The sequence below is a fragment of the Mirounga angustirostris genome, unplaced genomic scaffold, assembly GCF_029215605.1.
Source record: "Mirounga angustirostris isolate CCGP_5_RB_7025 unplaced genomic scaffold, mMirAng1.0.hap1 SCAF_4, whole genome shotgun sequence".
NCBI classification, from domain to species: Eukaryota; Metazoa; Chordata; class Mammalia; order Carnivora; family Phocidae; genus Mirounga; species Mirounga angustirostris.
The window spans coordinates 9,783,196-9,805,208 of record NW_026991712.1 but is presented as its reverse complement, the minus strand read 5'-3'; the positions used below and the strand labels follow the sequence as shown (position 1 = coordinate 9,805,208).

Sequence of the window (22,013 nt, the reverse complement as noted above, 5' to 3'; positions counted from 1 at the left end):
TGCGGTTTCTAGCATTCCTATGCTCTTTCATTCCCTCTGTCCCCTGAATGCAAGGCAAACGTTTCATCTGGTGCTTAGCTATGGAAATTGTTGTCTGTGCATGAGCACACAGGAAAACTGGTTGTGTTGGATTATTAAGAAGTAGCATAATGGTCATTAACGAGGAGTGAAAATGTGTCCCAGTTCTGTGTTTTGCAGTCATTTAAAAGGCTATTCAAGGTAATTCCGACTTTACACGATTTTTTGCCAGTAACTCTGTGGCAGAGCCCGTGGCTGTTCCTCGATAGCCACAGAATTCTGCACATGCCTGAGCCGCCCTGAAGTCGGACTGGGGCTGGGGGTGCTAGGGGGCTGGGGTGGAGCCAATGTGGGGGAAATTCGGCAGCAACTTCCTGCCTGTTCCTTAAATCCATTCTGCAGGGTGCTCCCGGCCCCTTTTTGCTGCCTCGATGACTCAATGCTCATCTTCAACACAGATGAGGGCCACCTAGCCCGCGTCCGACATCGGAGAAGACATCGACCTTTTTTTGGTGCCAAGAGTCTCTGGGGCCTCTTTGTTCTGGTAGCACAGCCTGGCCTTATCCTAACTTTGAAACTCTAACCTTGTGCCACATGGGCCTTCCTGAGGAGCCGATCATGGAACATGGCCCAGAGGCCACAAGTTTGGAATGAATGGTTGAGGAAGTAAAGTGCTAAGTGCCCGTTACCAGGCTTAGAGGAGGAACTGGGCTAAGCTCTTGTAGTTACTAAATGGGGAAGCGGGACTCCAACCCAGGTGTGTGCTCACCTCCTCATCACACTGCAGACCCCAGAAGTGAAGGCTGGCCGGGCAGCCGCTGGGCAGCTCTGGAAAAGCACCAGGCTAAGCAGGGGGACGTGTGAGGGGGAAGAATGGCAGGTGGAGCCTGACCAGCAGTTGCTTTTCTGCCTTTGGTCTCCTACCACAGAGATTGTCATTTTGTCTCAAGTTCTGCCCACCTGACCTCAGTTGTAGGGTCTGGTGGTGGCGTGGACATATCTCGTCCCCGGAATTACCCGGTAGGTAGGCAACTGTTTTCTATTCCGAATCGGAGGGAACACAGGACGAGAATCGAAACCAGCCATTTTCAGCCCTGATTTCTACGGGAGCCGTGAATCAGCTCAGCTCCATGGATGAAAGGTTAGGTGTTACTAGCATGTCCTCTGATAAGAGTGGAAGGTCAGGTGGAAAACCCTCGAAAGAAAGCTCTGACCTCACCGAGTCTGGGGTCAGAGGCAGCACAGACGGTTTAAAACGTGCAGCATCGTGAGGTGGACTCTGGGCGCCTTTCATTTGTACTTCATTTTATTTAGGTATTTGTACTATTTGTGAAGAAAAGCATATCTGGAATAACAAACACTACCAGTAATGAGTGCCTACTATTTACCAGGCACTCAAACGTACCTCTTCTCATGTGAGCAGCCAGAAGGATCCTCATTTTAACTACTGAGGCAGCTCATAAAAATAGAGCCCGTTCTAAGTCTTTTCACTCTAGGAAGTGAGCGCATTATCGTCCGCATAAATGCAGGAGCCAAGACCCACTGAGGTTACAGAAAACCCCCAGCGTCACACCAATGGAGTTTGGACTCCCACGAGTCTGGGTGAGTCCGGAACCTTTCCCTCCCATCCCGAGCTGCCTTACGTTGGCTCACCTGACCCCCTCAACCACCTGGAGGCAGAGCCATTATTCTCTCGAGGTTAGAAATAGGAAACCGAGGCTCAAGGAGAGCTGAGAGACTTGGCCACGGTCGTCGGCACTCGGTGGAGCCGAGGACTTGGACCCAGCTCTGCCTGCTCGTGCTCGCTGCGGCACCCCCGCTGGTGCCTCTCCTCTTCCTCCTCCTCCTCTTCATCATCCTCACCAGCGGTGGCCGAGTGACCACCCTCTGGGGATGCCGTGAGGGAGGGGGATGCCCCGAAAGGCACAGGTCGGGGAGAAGGTTCTCCGTGGCACTTACTTTGCTGTGGGCGCAGATGGCCGAGCCCAGGAGCTTCCACGTGCCGCCCCTGCGGTCCATCCGCAGCATGCGCAGGATCTGCAGGAAGCGCAGACTGCGCAGGGAGGTGGCCAGCACATTGCCCTGGTTTCCCACGGCAACCACCGGCACAGAGGCGATCAGCACGAAGATGTCTGGGAACGAGGACAGAGGGGTGGCGGGGGAGAAGGAAAAGAAGGTCAGGCGAACGCGAAGGAACCACCACAGGCACTGGACAGAGCCTGAGCATGGGTGTCTGTCTTCCCAAGGCTACAGGGCCGGATGGACATCGCCGAGTGGGGACTGGATGCGGGCCTGTCAGGCTCCAGCCCTAATTCTCCATCCCAGGGAAGGGATTCCCCGAGGTCCCCAGGGTGACAGGGTCACTCGCAGGCCCAGAGGGGTCAGGGATATGCCCCGGTCGTGTAGGGGAAGCCTGAAGCTCAGACGTGGTTGAAGGCAGGTTTCTCCTAAAAGCAGCACCGAGTCAGGGCCTTGGCCGTGAGTGATGCACAGGGAGATCATCTCAGGAGGCATGAGAGAGGGGAGAGGGACACAGGAAAGGAGAGAGGCAAGGTAAGGGGAGTTATAAGCAGCCTCCCAAGGTGGTCGCTCTGGAAGATGGGAGCTGGGACCTCTGTCCGTTGGCTCCCGTCCCCTGGTGGTGGAGGGTCACCCCTGGGGTTGCTGATGGCCCCACACTTCTGAGCTGCATGGCCTGGTGGTCTCCCTCAGCTTCAGGGAAGGCCCTGAGCTAGACTGCAGTAAAACATGAAGCCCACCCATGAAGTGGGAGGCTGGTCTCCACAGAGGTGATGTGAAAACGTCCACCACAGCTGTGACTGAAAGCAGAGAAGGTGGAGGGGATGAGGGGCTTCTGGAAGGGCCAAGCTGGCTCCTGAAGCCAATAGCCAAGGACAGAGGAGTATGCCCTGGTCCATCCCTATTCCCTTCAGTGGCCCCCAACACCCATACCAACCATCTCCCCACCACACTACAGAGGGTCCACAGGTAAAAGGGACCCCGTAGCCAAGTAAATTTGGGGAAAAATTGATGAAGCACGTTTTGCTACTGTAGGACTTCTAGAACCTTCAAAATGCTAATATGCACTGTGGCTCTCAATTACACACACGAAGCAGAGCCTTTCCCCAAAGATTTTGGCTATAGGACTATTTTTTTTTTTTTTTGCAAGAGCATCAGGTTCTAAGGGACACACTGGAAGAGATGTTTATCCACTGGGTAAAGTCCAAGCACCTGAAAACCCTCTGACCTGTGAGCCTTTCAGAATCTGGTGCTCTTTGCTGAGCACAGGGCTCTCTCAGACCTCCATACCTCTGTATGTGTCGGTCTTCCCGCTTGGAACAGGCCCCTCAATTCACACCTGGGTACGTCTGCCCTTTCAAGGTGTCTCCCAGATGTGCCTAACTTTGGGGAAAAGCTCAGTGTCAAACATCTGGATACCAATATGTCTACCCTTAGCCAGGCCTCTCAGTTTATCTGTGCAAAGTTACCCACTTTTAATGTTTGCAGAAAGCAAGAGGAAACAAAACCTGGATATGGGGTAAATGTGAGTTGAGTCTATGATGCTCAGAGAGAATGGGAGATTCTGGCCCAGATGGACGCACTCACACCCGAAATGGCAGGGTCTGGGGCTGCCTTGAGTATGAAGGCCATGATGTGCCCTGACGGATAACCACCCTCATGTCAAACATGCAGAGGAAAGCAACAATTCTCGCAAGGCTATGTTATGGGAGAAGTTGAGAGGAGGAGAGCAGAAAACACAGGCATCCCAGAAAGGAAGCTAGCCAGGATGGTGATGCTGAGGGCTGGCCTTGGCTCTCCAGGGGAGGTTGGCAGTGAAGCGTGATCCAGAGCTCAGTCAAATCAGCCCCTTTTGGAATAGTGAAGACTGTTCCATGGGGAATGCTCTTTTCCTGGAAGCGTCCAGGCTCCACACAGTACTAGGATGTTCTCGAACTGGGTGAGAACCTCTGAATTTGGGTATAAAGTCACCTCCCCCACCCCCTGCCAACACACGCAGGCTTGCATACAGGAGCGGGTGTGCAGGACTTCTGGTCAGCACTGGACAGGACTCTCCAGAGGAGAAGAAGTCCACCTAACACCTTGCAAAAGACTCGAAAGGAAGACAGAAGAAGAGGGGGAAGGCAAGCTGGGGTTGCTATGGGCTGAATGTTTGTGTCCTCCCAAAATTCAGCTGCTCAGATCCTGGCCCCCAATGGGATGGGCTTAGGAGGCGGAGCCTCTGGGAGGTAATGAGGTCATGAGGGTGAAGCCTTCACGAATGGGATCAGGTCCTTAATAACAGAGTTTCCGGAGAGCTCCGCGGCCCCTTCCCCGGCGTGAGCACACAGCAAGCAGACCAAGAAATGGGCAGCCTGTGACCTAGAAGAGGGACTCGACCGGAGCCTGGCACCTTGATCTTGGACTTCTGGTCTCTGGAACTGTGAGAAATACATTTCTCTTGTTCATAAGCCCGCAGTCTGTGGCACTGTTATAGTTGCCTGAATGGACTGAGACAGGGGCAGACAGGGAAGGAGGACAAAGAAAGAGAGAAGGTTGAAAAATATGAAAAGAAATCAGTAACTACAAAATCCTCCAAAATTGTGTGCACTCATGCACTCACACCACATAGCCTCTCCTTGCATTAAACGTGCTGAGCGATACACAAAACCCTCAGGTGTCCAACCTCAGAAGGAGATGGGAAGAAGGAAGAGCGAGTTCAACAGGCAGTCAAGCGGTACAGTCACTGTGCCAAGCAAACTGCAAGCAAGGCAGGGCCCCCCTGGTTGCCCAGAGAGAAGTGCGGCACATAGGACAGAGGACGGCTCCAGCTCTCCTTCCCTGGGCTGGCCATCTGCATCCAAAGGGCTGTGTTCAGTCCTGGGGGTCATTTTTTAAAAGGGCGGTGAGCATGCTCAGAGAAGAGCAAGAACGATGCTGAGAACCTGTGGTACAAGGAACAGCCAGAGCCACTGAGCACCCTTTTCCACTGCTGGAGTGGAGAGAAGAACAGAACGACTGAACTCAAGTATCTGAAGAGAGTCAGAGACTTCAGATGGAATAAATACGTTGGAAGGTGGTGAGCGCCCCAGAACTGGAGATATGCAAGCAGGTGACCACTTGCAGGCTGCTATGAAGGGGAAGGGAATATCAGACGGGCCGGCGTGTTGGACTAGGTGCCTTTGGAGAGCCTTTCAAGGCCCTGTGATCCTGTAACTTTAATCATCACTAGGAATTTGAGGTTCCAACTCCTGCCCGTCACTGTTGCTCTATGATTTTAGTGGGATCTTCAGATGGAAACATATGGGTTCATGCTGCACCAACAGGGGTAAGTGGAAGTGTCCACCTTCTCTGCTATCTAATGCCTGCACCCAAAGGGAAGGGTGTCAGAGACATCTCTCCAAAGCAACTTGGGGGTCAACACCCAGCAACGTGGGAGGGATGGAGGGCACAGGTGCTAGATTCTTCCAGACCTGATGTTATTAGGATGGAATCTGCGGCTTACTACCTGTGTGACTAGGAAATGACTCAGCACTGTGAACCTCAGTGTCCCCCTCTGTAAAATGGGCACAACGTGGGCCCATAGAAGTAATTCTCAACCAGCAGTGGTGTCACCCCTCCCATGCCCACAAGCACCAGTCTGGAAGGGTGCAGGCAGTTTTGGTTGTCACAATGCCTGGAGGCTTCCAGTCTAGGGACTGGGGATGCTCAGCGTCCTACAGTGGGCTGCTCCTTCACAGCCCAAATGCCAAGAGTGCCCCCCATCACGCTCATTAAGAATCACAGCCCTGTAGAGCCATCAGGAGGGCAAGCCACAGAAGAAGGAATTCTGCGTCCGGAACACTGGAGCGGCTCTTCCTCACCGAGGTAGGGTCAGAGGCTGCGCGGGCTTCCATAAAGCCACATTTCCTCGGGGAAATGGCGCACCAGGAGCAGGGGGACCGGGGCGCCCCCGACTCAGGGTCAGGGCTTACCTACCGAGCATGCACAGGGGCTTCCTGGCAAACTTGAGCCTTCCCCGCCAGCCTTTATAGCGGCAGCAACATCCGGCAGCCCAGATCCTCAAAGCAAACTCGGCTCCAAAGATGAAAATAGCAAATGTTTCCTGCATTAAGAACATATGGAGAGACACGGATCAACTGGGACCCAGTTGTCTGGGAGTACAGATTTCTGCTCTGAGGTTCTGAAGAGCGGGGTTTCCGTTGCTGTTGCTGTTTTGGTGGTGGAGGGGGAAGAAGAACACGTTATCACCTCCGGGCACTTTTGGACAGTCCCCGTGTCCATGCTAATGTGCTAACTGTCCCTAAGAGCAGCCTTGCAAAGGGATTCCTTGTTTTTTCCTCTCTGTTTTGGTTCCAATGGATCCCTTTAAAAAAAAAAAGTCTATTTTATGTACGAAAAGCCTCTAAGTGCGGTTAAATTGAAAAGAGAAGTTATCAATGAAACACAGTCTGCTAATCCCACCCAGTTGCCTGGCCCCGGGAATTGCTACTTACGGCCAACAGTTACTAAGCAGGGCTCCTGGGCCAGGCTCTGCTTCAAGTGTTTTATGATATTATTCTCATTTTATGTTTCGAGAAACCAAGGCAAGGAGTAGGTACACAAAATCCTCCAGACTAGGACGTGGCAAAGAGGGATTCCCACGCTGCTAATCAGGCTCAGAGCACCAGGCTGTGCTGTCTCCCTGGACCCCGGGTTTCCTCCTTCCCTCCTGCCTCTCTTGTTGGTCAGGCAGACACCTCTGCCCCCCCCCCTTTGGTGACCTCCTGGGACCCTTGGGGAGTTGCTGCTCTGTAATAATCCCTGAAACCTAGTTCCTGGAGCTAGATGGCTTCTCAGGATTCACCTGCTAAGATCTTAGCGTGAGACTGTGTGAACTGGAAACACCTGCCTTCAGAAGGAATCCCCCTGACTCCGGCATCATGGATGGCATGCTCAGTGCGAGGTGAAGGTTCTGCTATTTTGTAGACCCTAATTGGGGGGCTGGCACCCCTTGCCTGTATAGATGAGGGAACAGAGATAAAACAGGCAGAGGTCCCAGGAGCAAGGATGTGGAGTTCAATGTAGAAATGGGATTTGGTACTTGGCCTTGAAGAGAGTCAGAGATCCTCAGGGTTTTAAGGAGAAAAAGCAGAGGCAGGTTTTAGAACAGAGAATGCCTTTGTGTTAACTTTCAGAGGATTGAGAAGCCGCCATTTATCATATAACTAATGTGCCTTGGTTTTTGCTTTGACCTTGTTTGTGCCCCCTTGTCTCTAGTCTAGAATAACAAATACCATTCCCTTCCACCTGTGCCCATGCATACCTGCCCAACTGATCCAGTCATTGCTTTCTCTTGGGACTGGACTTGGCCAGGAAGCCAAAACCAGTTGTGCCCAAGGGCAGCCTCCTTGCTCTCAACTGTGAGAGTCCAACCAGAGGCATCTACCCCAGAATCGCCCCCCCCGGGGGGGGGGTGCACAGTCTCACCAGTAATAGCAGCCAGTCTCCCGAAACAGTCTCGTACTCCCTGAACGTGGTCAGCACGGCCAGAATCAAGCATCCCAGGACAATGAGGAACCTGGAGGGAAGGAAGGAGGAAGCATCTAGTCCCGGCTAGCTCCAGAGGATGGTGTCAACCAGGATGAAGCGACAACTTCCCTGAGACGTTGGCATGTGCTTGATCTGTTTTACCAAGTAACCTCATCACAAACCGATGGGGCAGGTAGGAATTATTATTCCAGCTAAAGAAAACAGATCTGAGGAAGGGTAAGCAATGTGCATACTTTTACTTAACCAGCTAGTTAATGGAATGAGCTGGGTGGCTGCAGACACCTTTCATATGAAAAGTTCCCACAAGCTTTGGTAAAGCAACAGGAATATAAATGAATGAAGAGTGTGTCCTGCACGTATAGGACAATGGTTTTCAAACATATGAAACGTTCTTATAACGGCTTAGTATTACTCTTTTTAGAGTCCCTGGTTACTGAAGGAAATTACCTCTTTCATCTGAGGCCCTTCAGAATTGTTTCTGAAATTGCAAAATGTACTTCCTACTAGAAAGAACAGGACCCGCCACAGAGAAGGATGCAGAATGCTGCTCCTGGAAAAGTCACGGAGAGGTCATCGGGTTCATGCCCCTGTCTCAGGCAGGAGCAAACTGCAAACAATCCTTTGAGATTATTATCTGCGTAAATTCAGTTGGCGGGGAGGGTGGGGAGAGGGAGAGCATGTAGCACATGTGTGTTCATGTGTGCGCATGCTTCATCATATCGGCAAAGAAAAATGGCTCTCCCTCCCTCTTGGTGGAGTGTCTCTGGTTCAGTGCTCAGCACCAGGCTCCCTAGGGTCCATGGGTGACACTTGGTACTACACACTCCAGGTTCTTCTGCTCTATGTGATCTGGCTCCCCACCCTGCTGGGTTCCAATCCATGCGCTGTGGGCTTGCTTGTGTAAGTGGGGACCCATTGGTGCATTCGTTTACTCGATCATTCATTCATTCCTTCAATTTTTATATGGCAGGCACTGGGGACACAGAGCTGGAATTCCATGATGAATAAGCTGGATTTGTCCTTATGAACTCACAGTCCAGCCAAATAGAAAGCTATCTCATGCCATGATGGTAAGGACCACAATGTAAGGTTTGAAAATGTCTGCTCCTGGTCTTGCCTGGGGACCCAAGTCCTGGCTCTGACCCTTGGTGATCTTGATCACATTTTCTGATCAATAAGCCTTCTGATCTGCAGACCTGAATCTATATTTCCAACCTTGTCTAGGAACCTAAACCAGATTTTCAACTCCCTCCTCTGGGGCCATTTTACTTCAGTTTACGGCTTGGGACCCATGCCTGGAATCTGCCTACCCCGAACCCCAAATCTTCTCAGGTGATGATGATGATGATAACAACATCAACTCCCACACCACCCATTAGTGAGCACCTACCCCTCACTACTTTACATCTATCAGCTCATCCTTACACCCACCTTCCAGGGTAGACATGAACTCCCATTTTAGAGATGAAAAAAATTCATCAGACGGATTCATTACCATCTGGATAATTGTGTTGGCAGTTAAAAAGACCAGAGTGTGGAGTCCAAAGACACAGGCTCAAAGGGAGGCTCTAGTACTTTCTATGTGATCTTGAGTAGCTCACTGACCTTGGGGACCTCAATGATCACATTCATAGAATGGGAATAATGGATCCACCTGGAGATCATGGCTATTGTGAGGACCACAGGAGACAATGGATGGGGAGTGGTTTGGTCAACTGTACAGGATCATGCAAATGATGCCTGGTGCTGTCCCATTCACACACTCATCACTGGCTGGGCCTGCTGGGGAACGGGCTCTTGGATGATTCTGCAAATCCACACTCCAGTTCTGTCAAGACTGGATTTTATTCCTTCTTAGGCTCTGGAAATAAGCCCTAGATTAGAATTCCCTTCTGCCTCTTATGCTGTGTCATCTTGGGCAAGTTACACAACCTCTTGGTGTCTTGGCTTCCTTATCTAGAAAACGAACCCAATAAAAGTACCCACGACCTCCATTATTCAATGATATAGTCTGTGTCAGGTTCCTAGAGGAGTGCCTTCACTAAATGTTAGCTATTATTTTATTCTGATTTAATGTATTGAGTGCCTCCTGTGTCCCAGGCACAGCACTGGTTTTAAGGATACAAACATGAATAAAATCTAGCCCTCATTTTCAAGGAACACCTAGTGCAGTGGAGGAAACACAGGACAGATAATTACAGAGGTTATGATCTGAGTGTTCACCACATGCTTTCAGGGTACAAGATTGAAAGCCTCCAAGAGGCTGTGGCCAAGGGGTTGGAAGTATATTTGAGGCTTAGCAAGAGTTGACTGCTATGTCTCAGTTTATCCAGGACATTCCCCAATTTATGTGTGTTGACCTGGAGTATGGCCCCCGAGGCATCGTGAATGACATGCGCATATGCAGAGAGTGCGAAAAGTTTATGGACACAGAACCCAGTTCAATCTTCTCCTTTAGCAAGGGATGCGGGCCTTTGATGATCTGGACTTGCCGTCCTCACAACCTTATCTTCCGCTGCTTCCCCACTCCTAGGCCAGCAGTCCTGAATGAGAGCATTTCCTCCAACTCTCTGAGCCTATTTGTGCCTGTCTCGATGCTCTTCTCTGCCCACTTCTCCCAACCTCCCTCCACCCCCCATTCTCCTTAACAGCCTTAACATTCTGTCTTAACAGCACAAGTCTTGCTTTGCCTCCGGAGACTTCCATGACCTTGGCTGCTCTCTACGTGTTCTCCAGTGTGACCTCTCCGCTGGGGTCACAGAGCACCCCATTGCATTTCTATTCCAGTGCTGATCATAACCCATTGTCATTTTGTAATCATTCGCTTGCATTGTGTATTAATTAAAACATACTGTCTTAACTATGTTGTGGACCTGCTGAGTTTGAGGTTCAAGTGGAAATATCCAGCAGGTTGATCAAAATTCAAGTCTAAAGCTTAGGGAAGAGGGTTGGGCTGGAGATCTAAGTTTCTTTCAGCTTTTACAGTCTACGATTTTATTTTATTTACTTATTTTTCATTATTTTTTAAAATTTTATTATATTAGTCACCATACAACACATCATTGGTATTTGATGTGGTGATCCAGTCTATGATTTTAGAGCCAGCAAAAGGAATCATGAAATGCAGTTGCAACCTGACTCCCAGCAGCAGGGTGTGCAGAACCAGGCTTTAGCCAGCAGGGGACAGCAAATGCCTGGCAGAGCTCCGCATTTTCTCATACCTCAAGGAATTCAAAGCACCAGCAACCTCAGGGAATTTACTTTCTGAAACTGGAAAACAACCCTTAACTGATAAAGCTAAGAGCATCAAGGAACCCTCCTTAATCAGGGAAGGGGAAAATGCTCTTTGGTCCTTCACACTTTTTAATTTACTCTTACGATAGGCACTTGATCTCAGACACACAGACCAAATGACCAGTCTCACCACGGAAGCCAGATGTGTGTGGGAGACAGGGTCTTCCCTCCTCCTATCGTTTTTGGCTCTCTCACTCCCCCCTGCTTCACCAATGATTCTTTTACTTCCTCTGTCACTTTCTTAAAGTTTTTAATTTTAATTCCAGTGCAGTTAACATACAGTGTGACATTAATTTCAGGTGTACAATATGGTGATTCAACACTTCCATACATCACCCGGTGGTCATCAGGACAATGCACTCCTAATCCCCATCCCCTATTTCCCCCATTACCCCATCCACTTCCCCTTAGATAACCATCAGTTTGTCCTCTAGAATTTAGACTCTGCGCTTTTTTTTTTTTTTGGTCTCTTTCTTTTATTCCCCCTTTTGTTTTGTTTCTTAAATTTACATATGAGTGGGGCGCCTGGGTGGCTCAGTTGGTTAAGCGACTGCCTTCGGCTCAGGTCATGATCCTGGAGTCCCGGGATCAAGTCCCACATCGGGCTCCCTGCTCAGCAGGGAGTCTGCGTCTCTCTCTGACCCTCCCCCCTCTCATGCTCTCTATCTCATTCTCTCTCTCTCAAATAAATAAAATCTTTAAAAAAAATTTACATATGAGTGAAATCATATAGTATTTGTCTTTCTCTGCCTGATTTATTTCGCTTAGCATTATACTCACTAGCTCCACCCATGTCGTTGCAAATGGCAAGATTTCATTCTTTTTATGGCTGAGAAATATTCCATTGTATATATAGACCATATCTTCTTTATTCATCTATTGATGGGCACGGGCTGTTGCCATAGTTTGGCTATTGTAAATAATGCTGCAATACACATAGGGGTGCATGTTTGAATTAGTGTTTTTGTAGTCTTTGGACAAATACCCAACAGCATGATTGCTGGATCATAGGGTGGCTCTATTTTTAACTTCTTGAGGAACCTCCATACTGTTTTCCAGAGTGGCTGCACCAGCTTGCATTCCCACCAACAGTGTAAGAGGGTTCCCCTTTCTCTGCATCCTCACCAACACCTGTTGTGTCTTGTGTTGTTGATTTTAGCCATATCACTTAGATTCCTGCTCTGCAGCCATCCCTGTCTCCTTCACTCGACTTTCTCTGACTTTTCCTCCTTTCCCCTCTCCTTCCTCCCTCTGCTCCTTGCCCACACTCTTCCTCCTCCCAGCGCCTGCAGGATGGCCAGGGTCTGTGGTGGATGTGAGTCTGGGGGAGAGCCAACAGCTGTCCTCCTATCTGCGGGGTCCTGGCTATCTTAGTGAACGAGGTCAGTCAGGGTCAAGGGTCTCAGACACGCCCTTAAATCACACACCACCTCCTATGTGCTTCCACCGGAATCCTCTGCATCTTCTCCCCAGGCTGGGGTTGTGGAGGGTGGGAGGGAGGCTGCTTCGCAGCTGTACTTGGAGTCTCAAGTGTAAGGTCCAAGCCCCTTGACACCAAACCTCTGCTGGGTCACAGCTCTGCACAGTGGCACCCGGGATTCCCTGCAGCTTCTTCTCAGCCAGGCCTGGACTTCCTTACAGGAACAAAGCTGGACCCGCTGGGAATGAGTGCCTAACAGCCAAGGGTTACCTACCAGCTCCCCTCGGGGTGGGACAAACAGGCGGTGAAAACTCTAGAATTTATCTAATCATTTGTGCATCATTTTCTCATGTACTCATGAGAGGTGGGGTCTCAGTCATCATTATATTTACATCCCCATTTTACAGATGAGGAACCGAGCCTCCAGGCTCAGGTGGTGGGGTCACAACAGGAGTAGGGTTAGTGCCAAGAGTGGTCACGGGGCCCGCAGGGAGACACTGCGGGAACAGGCAGGGCACAGCCAGCCGGAGACCGGGGAGGGGGCTGCCGGCTCGCAGTTCAGCCTCGGCAGGACAAGCCCATCCCTTCTCCTCTGGACTCCCAGGTTGGGAAGAGAAACTCTCAGTTCCCTTTCTGGGTAGTTCCCCAAGATCCCAGCTGGTTCGTGCTCCAATTACAGCTGCTCACAGGCAGCTTTCGGAGAAGGCAGGAGCTGACCACTGGATTCTCCTCCTTGGGATCCCTGTCTGTGCGCCATTGAGTGGAGATATGTAGAAACGCTCTCCCTGGCCAGGAGGAGGCAGAACTGAATCCTCTAACAGAGCAGGTGTTGCTGGCGCCACAGTAAGCCCACAGGTCCCGATCCTCAGTCAGCACCCTTGGTTCTTGCTCTTGAGCAGGAAATACAACCCCTCAGTCTATATCAAAATCCTACTGACCCTCAACAGAAAAGCCCCAAAGGTAAAGCACCCACTATGTGCCAGGGATTTCCTTATTCCCTACGAATCAGTCCAACAGCCTCTTTGAATCACAGTGACTGCTATCTTGCTGGTAGATTCTCTCTCCTGCTGGCTTTGATGACAGAAGCTGACCTGGAGGAGAGGCCCATGTGGAACTGAGGGTGACCTTCAGCCTATGGCCAGTAAGGAACAGAGACCCTCAAACCAACAGCCCCCAGGGAGCTTGGAACACCCACAAAAGGGAGCTTGGAAGAGGATCCTTCACCAGTCACACCTTCTCATGAGACCTCAGCCCTGGTTGACACCTTCATTGTGTGGTCTTTGTGAGAAACCCCAAGCAGAAGTCTCAGGTAAGCCATGCCTGGATACCTGCCCCACAGGAACTGAGATGATACATGTGTGTTGTGTTAAGCTGCTAAATTTTGTGGTAGTTTGTTATGTAGTAATAGACAACTGATACTGGTGAAGCAGGATCTGGATCTTGGCCACCTAGAAACTAGATGACTTTGGATAGGTTTATTTTTCAGAGCCTCAGTTTCTCATCTATAATGCAAGGGGTTTTTGTTATCTTATTCTTTATCCCAGTCCTTATGGTTAAGAGAGACTGCACAGGGCAGCAAAAATCCCCATAACCAAAACCCATTTCTCTAATGAGGTCTCCATGCAAACATCCTTGATGATTTCACAGCAGTTTATAACCTGGTGTGCATGGCTATGAGGGGCCGTCCCTGCCTCTCCATCAGGTATATCACCCAGTAGTACAATGTGAACTATTTGCAGAGTGAAAAGGCAAAACTTACAGAAGATGCAAAATTTCATGAAGTTGATGGACATGATGATGGAGAGATGTTCTAAATACAGCAAAGCCATTAACAAGTGACAATCTCACTCCAACAATGAAAGACAAATCAATTGATACTTCAAAGGATTAAAAATCTCATACAATCCTTCCCTCCAAATGCTGAGAAGATAAAATGTAAAGTCATATTGTAATATCATATAATTTGGGCATAGAAAATATACCCTCAAATTAACACTCGATTCAGTCTTTGTTCATTCTAAAAATTAGAGCATAGTTGCAATTATAACCTCTATTTTGTTAATCATGAGATACAATAAACACATTTTTGTATTTTAATTTTTTTGTGTGATAAAGTACTAATGAGATATTTTCTTCGCTGTTTGGTATGAGGTTTGGTCCCATTTCCAGCAGATTCTCTTCAAGTAGATTTTCACTGATTCCCATTAACTGCAGAATAAAGGGACTCTCTAAATCTGCCTCATGGGATGGGCATGGGGTTAGAAGAGAATCACATTATGTGAAATGCCTAGAATTCTGGCAAACATCAGGCATTCAGAGGTGCTGCTTTCTTACCCACCTTCCTTCTTCTCTTATGCTCACAGAGAAGAGTAGAAAAATTGACATTAATAATACATAGGGAAAAGAAAAGCTTTGTCTTTAAAAACTTCCATATTCTTGAAATGAGGCAAAAATATCATACATAAATAACCGCACACAAATCTATATCTATATCTGTCTATACCCTATCCACACCAACCTATAAATCCATTCGTGTGTAATGTAGTAGATGCCGGTTTTGACCATTTAAACCAGGAGTTAGCAAACTACAGCCCTCGGGCCAAATACAGCTGGCTGCCTATTTTTGTAAATAATTTCTTTTTTTATACCACAGCCACACTTACTTGTTTATATATTATTGGTGGCTGCTTTTGTAGTGAATAGCTGCAGGAGAGGCTGTCTGGCCTACAAGCCTAAAATACTTACTATCCGGCCCTTTAAGAGAAAGTTCCCCAACTCCTGACCTACACTAAGAGTCAAGGGCAATTTAACCCCACCAGGATCATCTGAAGATACATTCCACATCTAACATGAGGCAGAAAAAATATTTTAAAACTTAAAAGGGATTTAATCTTTTTTTTAAAAGATTTTATTTATTTATTTGACAGAGAGAGACACAGCGAGAGAGGGAACACAAGCAGGGGGAGCGGGAGGGGGAGAAGCAGGCTTCCCCCTGAGCAGGGAGCCCGATGCGGGGCTCGATCCCAGGACCCTGGGACCATGACCTGAGCCGAAGGCAGACGCTTAATGACTGAGCCACCCAGGTGCCCCAAAAAGGAATTTAATCTTAAAAACACCTTTGTTGAGTTCGATACCAGATTACTTCACATGATTAGAGGAATACAATAAGAACATATGCAGGTTTATGGAGAAAAAGAAATAAAAATTTAGGGGAAAGAATACAAATAATAAAATACTTATACTGAATAAAAACTCATACAAGGCCACTGCTTAAGCTTCATTAGTTTCATGGTGAATCTGCCTCTAGAAACATCTATGTAAGTTTTTTGGTATGCTACCATGCATTTTTCTTGAGTGTCCCTCTTATTAATGTTTTTTTTTTTTTAAAGATGTATTCATTTATTTGAGAGAGAGAGAGAGAGAGGGAGCATGCATGCATGGAGGGGCAGAGGGGGAGGGAGAGAGACAACCAGACTCCAAGCTGAGTGTGGAGCCTGATGCAGGGCTTGATCCCACAACCCTGAGATCATGACCTGAGCAAAAAAACAAGAGTCCAATGCTTAACTGCCTGGAGCCACCCAGTCGCCCCTTATTAGTGGTTTTTAAACAAGGCAACAGCCCTGTTTGAACTCACTGTTGCTGTCCCAGGAGCATTTCTGTAGATGGTACTAACTGCATGACTTTGGGCTACAAGGCAAACTTCTCCATGACCTGACCAAATGTCATGAGGACCTCCTGTCGGGGAACAGTCTGGGCCCTGGAGCCGGACACGTCAGGGTCTCGGGTTCCCCTTACCACTGTGCTTCTGGCTCCTCATCTACAGGGAATGAAGTGCCAGTTACCTACGAGAGTTCAATGATGTAACAGATATAAAATGCTGAAAGGCAGGCATGGACACTCAGTAATTAGCAGTTTCCTTCCAATTTGCCCATTTACCAAATATTTATAATTGGGAGCATACATTTGGGAATCAGGCATAGAATGAGTTTAAATTTTTACTACACTACTTACCATTGTGTGACATTGGTAAGTAACTTAACCTATCGGGCCCTCCAATCCCTTGAATTCATTATGGGGATAATTATTCAACCTCACAGAGTTGCTGCGAGGACTGAAGTGCCTCACTTTCTCCATCTGTAAAATGCGATGATAAAATGTTAGGCCTTGCTTAATAAATGTTAGCAATTATTATTAATATAATGGTTATTTTCTATTATTCTGTAAAACACAAAGCCTGGGGAATTTGTAAGTTCTCAATCGGAAGAAACTGTCATTAATACAATATATTTGGAATTCTTCAAACACATGCCATCTTTGGGTAACTACCAAGTGACACTATTAATTGTAAGACACGTAATTGTATAAACTACTAAAAAGAAAAAGAGGAAGCTGCCAAATAAATTATGACAGCCACTGATTGTACTTCACATCCTCATTTCAGAGATGTTAAAATGGGGGAAAATATGCATTCAGAATTGATGAAACAGAGGTAGGTAACATTGCCTTATAACCAAGTCCTCGGAAACCCTTTGACCAGGACAAGGTGCTAACACATGACTCAGGTGTGTCAGAAGGGCTGGAGGTAGATCCTCTGTCCCCAGCACTCGTGGGGCACACCAATTCAAGTCTGGGTCCATGGTTTATTTGGTCCCAGACCTCCTAGTTTTATTGGCGATGTTATAACTCTGAGTTTGTCTGACTCTCCACATATTTTGCTGGAACTAAAGCTCCCATATTTTCATGGAATGAGACTTTCTGGGGCTCACCTAAGCTAGCAGAGTGCTGGAGTCAGGAGCTGAGATTTGGGAATCGCATAATGTTCTGAAGTCTGCCAGGCTTTATTCCTTTTTTGGACTTGAAACTAACAGGCACCCCTGTTTATAATGACCTGGGTTTGGATCTGGATTCCTCTTGTGAGCTGTAGAACTTTCAGCAAGATGCTCCAACTTTCTGAGTCTCAGCTCTTTTATTTGAAGACTTAGAGATGAGGATGCAAAGGGCTTCCCACAGAGCTGTGATGAGTACTCACTGGGGTAAGGTGTGCAGGTGCCCTGTGGATCTGCAGCCAGAGTGCAGAGTGCCCTTCTCACTCTCCCACTCCTTCAGCAAATTATACCCATTCTTCCTCTGATGTACTATCAGACATCTGGTCTACTTCTCTGTTTCTATGACCAATGCCCTTGTCAAGCCACATCGTTTTTCCCTCTGATCACTCTGGTGGTCTCCTGACAGCACGCCTATGGCCCTCCACTGCCTCCCTTCTAATCCCTCCTGGGAGGGCAAGCCTCCTTCCCAGCCTCATTTCCATCACTCCCCACCCACCATATGCACACAGTCTAGCGTCATCTGAACAACTTGGTTCATTAGAAAGAAAAAGGTCTTAGGAGGTAGGCTAAGCTGTGTTTGGATTCTGGATTACATTTCCAGCCATGTGTACTTGGTCACATCGTCTTGCCTTTGAAAACCTCAGTCTCCTCATTAATACAATGAGGCTAATAAAACGCCACTGTGAACCTGTGCCAGGGTGCTGTGATCCCTTTGCGGGTGAAGAGTGAACACCAGTGAACATCAGTCACTTGCAAACCCCTTCCCATGCCTGAAGTGCAGACCCCACTCATTTTCTCTCACAGCTTTCAACCATGCTGATCAGATCCTATCATCTTACAAAGCTTTCCTGCATGCACAGTGCATCCCCAGGGGAAAAAAAATACAGTATTTCTTTTATGCCCATTTAGGAAAGCAGATCCTAGAATGTTGGAGAAAGCGCAAAGCTACATTTCCACTTGGGCCACTTTACCAAGACCGTTTTTATTGACTTTTTCATAATTTCTTCAAGACCTTATCATAGGACGCACAGTATCAGAGAGCTGGATGGGGCTGGGTGGTGCTCACCATCAAAAGAGATAAGAAAGTAAACCTTGAGAAATCAGAAGAGAAACAGCAGGGGGTTACTTTGCTTTGTTGCAGGAGTCTGCATTACATTATAGGGTGGGAAAAACAAAGGCATGATTAAAAATCCATAAGCCTCAACTAAAAGTCCAATCAGTTTTGTGAACAAAACAGTCTTTGTTTCACACTGTGGGTGGTATTTTTGAGGTCTGAATCCATCCTTCTGGAGACATCCAAGCTGCCATAGGAATGATACTGAACAACCTCAAGAAGAGGTTTAATTTAACAAACACCTGCAGAGCACCTACTATGCTGTGATATTGTGATTGAGGATAAAAAATACATGTGGTCTTCGTCCTAGTTTCTGGCACAGAGCTCCTAAACCCCTTTTAATTTCCTAAGTGATGAGAGCAATCAAGGTGTCTTTTGTTGAATGAGGTGATTTTTGGACCCATCTATGGATGGGGGCTGGTGGCCAGGAGAATGAACTGCGTGGTTAGAGGGTTGGAACTTTCAGTCCCTACATCCAACCTCTGGGTAGGGCAGAAGGGCTGGAAATTGAGTTCAATCACAGATGACCAATGATTTAATCAATCATGCCTATGTAATGAAGTCTACATAACAACGCCAAAGGACTAGGTTCGGAGAGCTTCTGGGTTGGCCAACATGGGAGGAGCAGCAGTGTGCCTGGAGGGGGCACAGAAACTCTGTGGCTTTCCCATATCTCACCCTGTGCATCTCTTCCCCATGGCTGTTCCTAAATTTTATCCTCTTATAATAAGCTGGTAATCTAGTCAAATGTTTCTGTTTCTATGAACTGATCTGGCAAATTAATGGAACCCAAGGAGGGGGTCATTGGAATCTCCAATCTATATAGCCATGAACACAGGTGACAAGCTGGATTTTTGATTGGTGCCTAAAATGGGCCAGGAGGTGGTCTTATAGGACTGAGCCCTTCAACTATGGAATCTGATGCTGTCTTCAGGTAGATGGTGTCAGAATTGAGTTAAACTGTAGGTCACCGGCTGGTGTCAGAGAGTTGCTGGGTACTGTGAGGACCCTCCCTCCCCCAACCATGAAACAGAATGGGGGTGCAGAGCTCTTATATGTGCATTTCTGAAGCACCTATATGAATGAAGCACTAAAGGCAGTAGTGGGGAGAGCATGCACTTGACCATCAGAGACTGCCTTAGATCCCCAGCCCTTCCTGTTCAAGTTTTTGTGACCCAGACAAAGTTATTTCATCTCTCTTAGCTCCCTCATTTGTGCATTGGTAACACCAATGTCCACCTTGCAGGACTGCAGCACAGACTGATGATGAAGGCTGCAAAGTCCCTGGAGGCACACTCAGGTAGGTGGGAGGTTCCAGGTGTGCTCAATGGTAATGTGGTTGTGACTGCAGGTACTGGGCACAGCACTGGCTTCCAGGGAGGCCAGAGCAGAAACTGTCTAGAGTAGCTGCACCTATAGATGTTGCAGTGTAGGGTCACTGCTCTCTCACCGAGAGGGCTAGAAAGGTCCAGTAGAGGCTCCCCAGCTCCCCTTCCTCAAGCCTGCCTGGAGAGAGTCTTTGGTCTATGAGGGTGGAAGGGGAGAAGGTGATGGGGGAATGGCAAACAGTCTGCACAGTTCCCCTCTCCCCTTCCTTCCTTCCAGAAGGAGAGGGGCATATCTGTCCTAGGCTCACAGTAGACGCCAACATTGTTTCTCTAGTCCTGCCTCACGTGTCTTCCATCTGGGCATAAGGACCTTCTGAGAAGACTTGGAGTATGTAGTCCAGAGTCTACAGTCCAGAGCGTGTGCTCTAGGACACCCCTTTCCTTCCCCTGTCACCTCTGCTCCCAGGGGCTTCCAGCTCTCCATCAACAACCCAACAACATTTTCCCACCTCTCATCGGTTTCTGGTCACCTTGCCTACAATCAGATCCCTCATCCTGGACATTTCCAGTCCTCTTGAGTTTAAAAGACTCAATTCACAAAAGACATTCTGAAGCGAATGATGCAGACTGAAATAAAAGAATCATCATATTTCATTCTAAGCCTAACAAATCAACTCTTTTCTTCCCCCCCCCCGCTGTCCCCTCTCCAGCCCAAGGACACAGGCATATACAATTTTTACATATTGCTTTGTCACAACATTATGTTCTACATTTTATCTTATTAAAGCATAAATATTCTTCCACTTAGCTATGAAATATTCAAAACAATCATGTTTAATGAAAGAGCAGCATTCAATGACATCAATGCACTGAAATATATATAACTAGTATCTTATTGCTAGATATTTAGGTTTATATTGCTTCCAGTTCTGTGTTATTATAAATAAAGCTAGAGTAAATATCTTTGTGCATATAGTTTTTCCTCATTGAGGACCAATTCCCTAGAATAAATCTCCAGTATATCCGGACTTTGAACATTTGTATGGAATCTTGATACATTCTTCTGGATTATTCTAAAAGGATACATGACTTTACACTGTCCCCAGGAACATATAAGGACCTTATTTTCACCCAGTTTTACCAGCAATGGTTATTACCATTTTGCTAATGGACTTGCTAGTTTAAAAGGAATAAAATGGCACCTGGGATTTGCATTTTAAAAGAGAATAAAGCCCTGCACCAAAATACAAGGTACCTCTTAAGGGACCTCCAGCTGAGGGACAAAGGTTTTAGGAGAAAAGGAGCAAGTTTTCCCAGCAGCTTGGAAATTATCCCAAGTAGTCATTCACCTTCTCCACCTCCATGATGGCCGAATCAGACTCCAGCCTTTTCAACTGCCTTCAGGCTGAAGACAGTGGGAAAAATGCCAATGTGTAATTGGTGTATTACTTACTTTTCTCACCATGCCCTGGAGACTTTTCACATTCACATGAAAAAAAATGGTGCTTTCAGACCCAAACCAAAAGGTGTAAACATCTTATATTTTCTTATCTCATTAGCACCTTCCTACAAATGGCTCCACTGTTCCTTTTGAGAGCCAAACACATAGACACAAAGTCAGATCTGGGTTCCATGCTGTTTTTCCCCCAGCATGATACAGCCCCGATTATTCTAGATTTTTTTCCCCTCTCCTTTTGGAAATCTCATTAGAATGGAAACACTTAGTGGTTTCAAGTTTCCAAAATGAGAGATTAAAAAAAAAAAAAAGTGTGCCCCATGTTAGCATTAGCATGGTGGAGACACATCTGTCTGCCCAGCTGTGCTCTGGAAACAACAGTCATCATGGCTGATTGTTTTAGCAATTCCCTTCTCTCCTTGGACTCTGCATTTATCTTTAAACGCTCCTGGATTTTATATTCACTCACTCAGTCCTTGATTCAATACATGTTTACTGAGTAATTACTTTGTACTGAGCCCCTTGTCAAGGTACAGAGGTAACCCAAGATTCAGGTTTGCCTTCAAGATATTTATGGCATTATAAGGAAACCAATTATTCCAGTGGAAAGTGATCAGCATTAAAGTGTCCCTCTGCAGGGACAGAGGATGGTCAAGAGCACCCTAATAAGTTCTCAGGGGTTACCAGCTATTAGCTATAATTTCAAAACTGCATAGCATCTTGGGGCTTTGAGAGGAAAAACAGAAGATCACTTACTAGCCATGGGTGTTAAGAATTATGCCAAGCTTGGATTCACCTGGCTCTACTGTTCCCAGCACTTAGGACCAGTGCCATACGTAAATTGGAGTACAATATTTATCTGGGGGTGCACTGAGAAAAAGGCACTAGTTGCTATGTTTTTCTATGCAGGAAAAGAGAGATGGGAGGGGAAAGGAATACTAGGATCAGGAAATCTGATTTCAAGTCTTTGCGACCAACTACCTGGGAGATCTTGGGCAAGTGGACTCTGAGCCTCAATTTCCTCATC

General features: G+C 47.4%; 1 protein-coding gene across 1 annotated transcript in view; it reads right to left on the bottom strand.

Annotated features, from left to right (window-relative positions):
• KCNQ3 (potassium voltage-gated channel subfamily Q member 3) overlaps nt 1–22,013 on the bottom strand; it is a 311,482-nt gene that overhangs the window by 47,641 nt on the left and 241,828 nt on the right. Inside the window, exons 2-4 of the mRNA XM_045895863.3 lie at nt 7,486–7,576; nt 5,995–6,121; nt 1,978–2,150 (exon numbers count right to left, since the gene is read on the bottom strand). Of these exons, the coding sequence (XP_045751819.2) occupies nt 1,978–2,150; nt 5,995–6,121; nt 7,486–7,576 (391 nt within the window). The remainder of the gene's footprint in view (nt 1–1,977; nt 2,151–5,994; nt 6,122–7,485; nt 7,577–22,013) is intronic.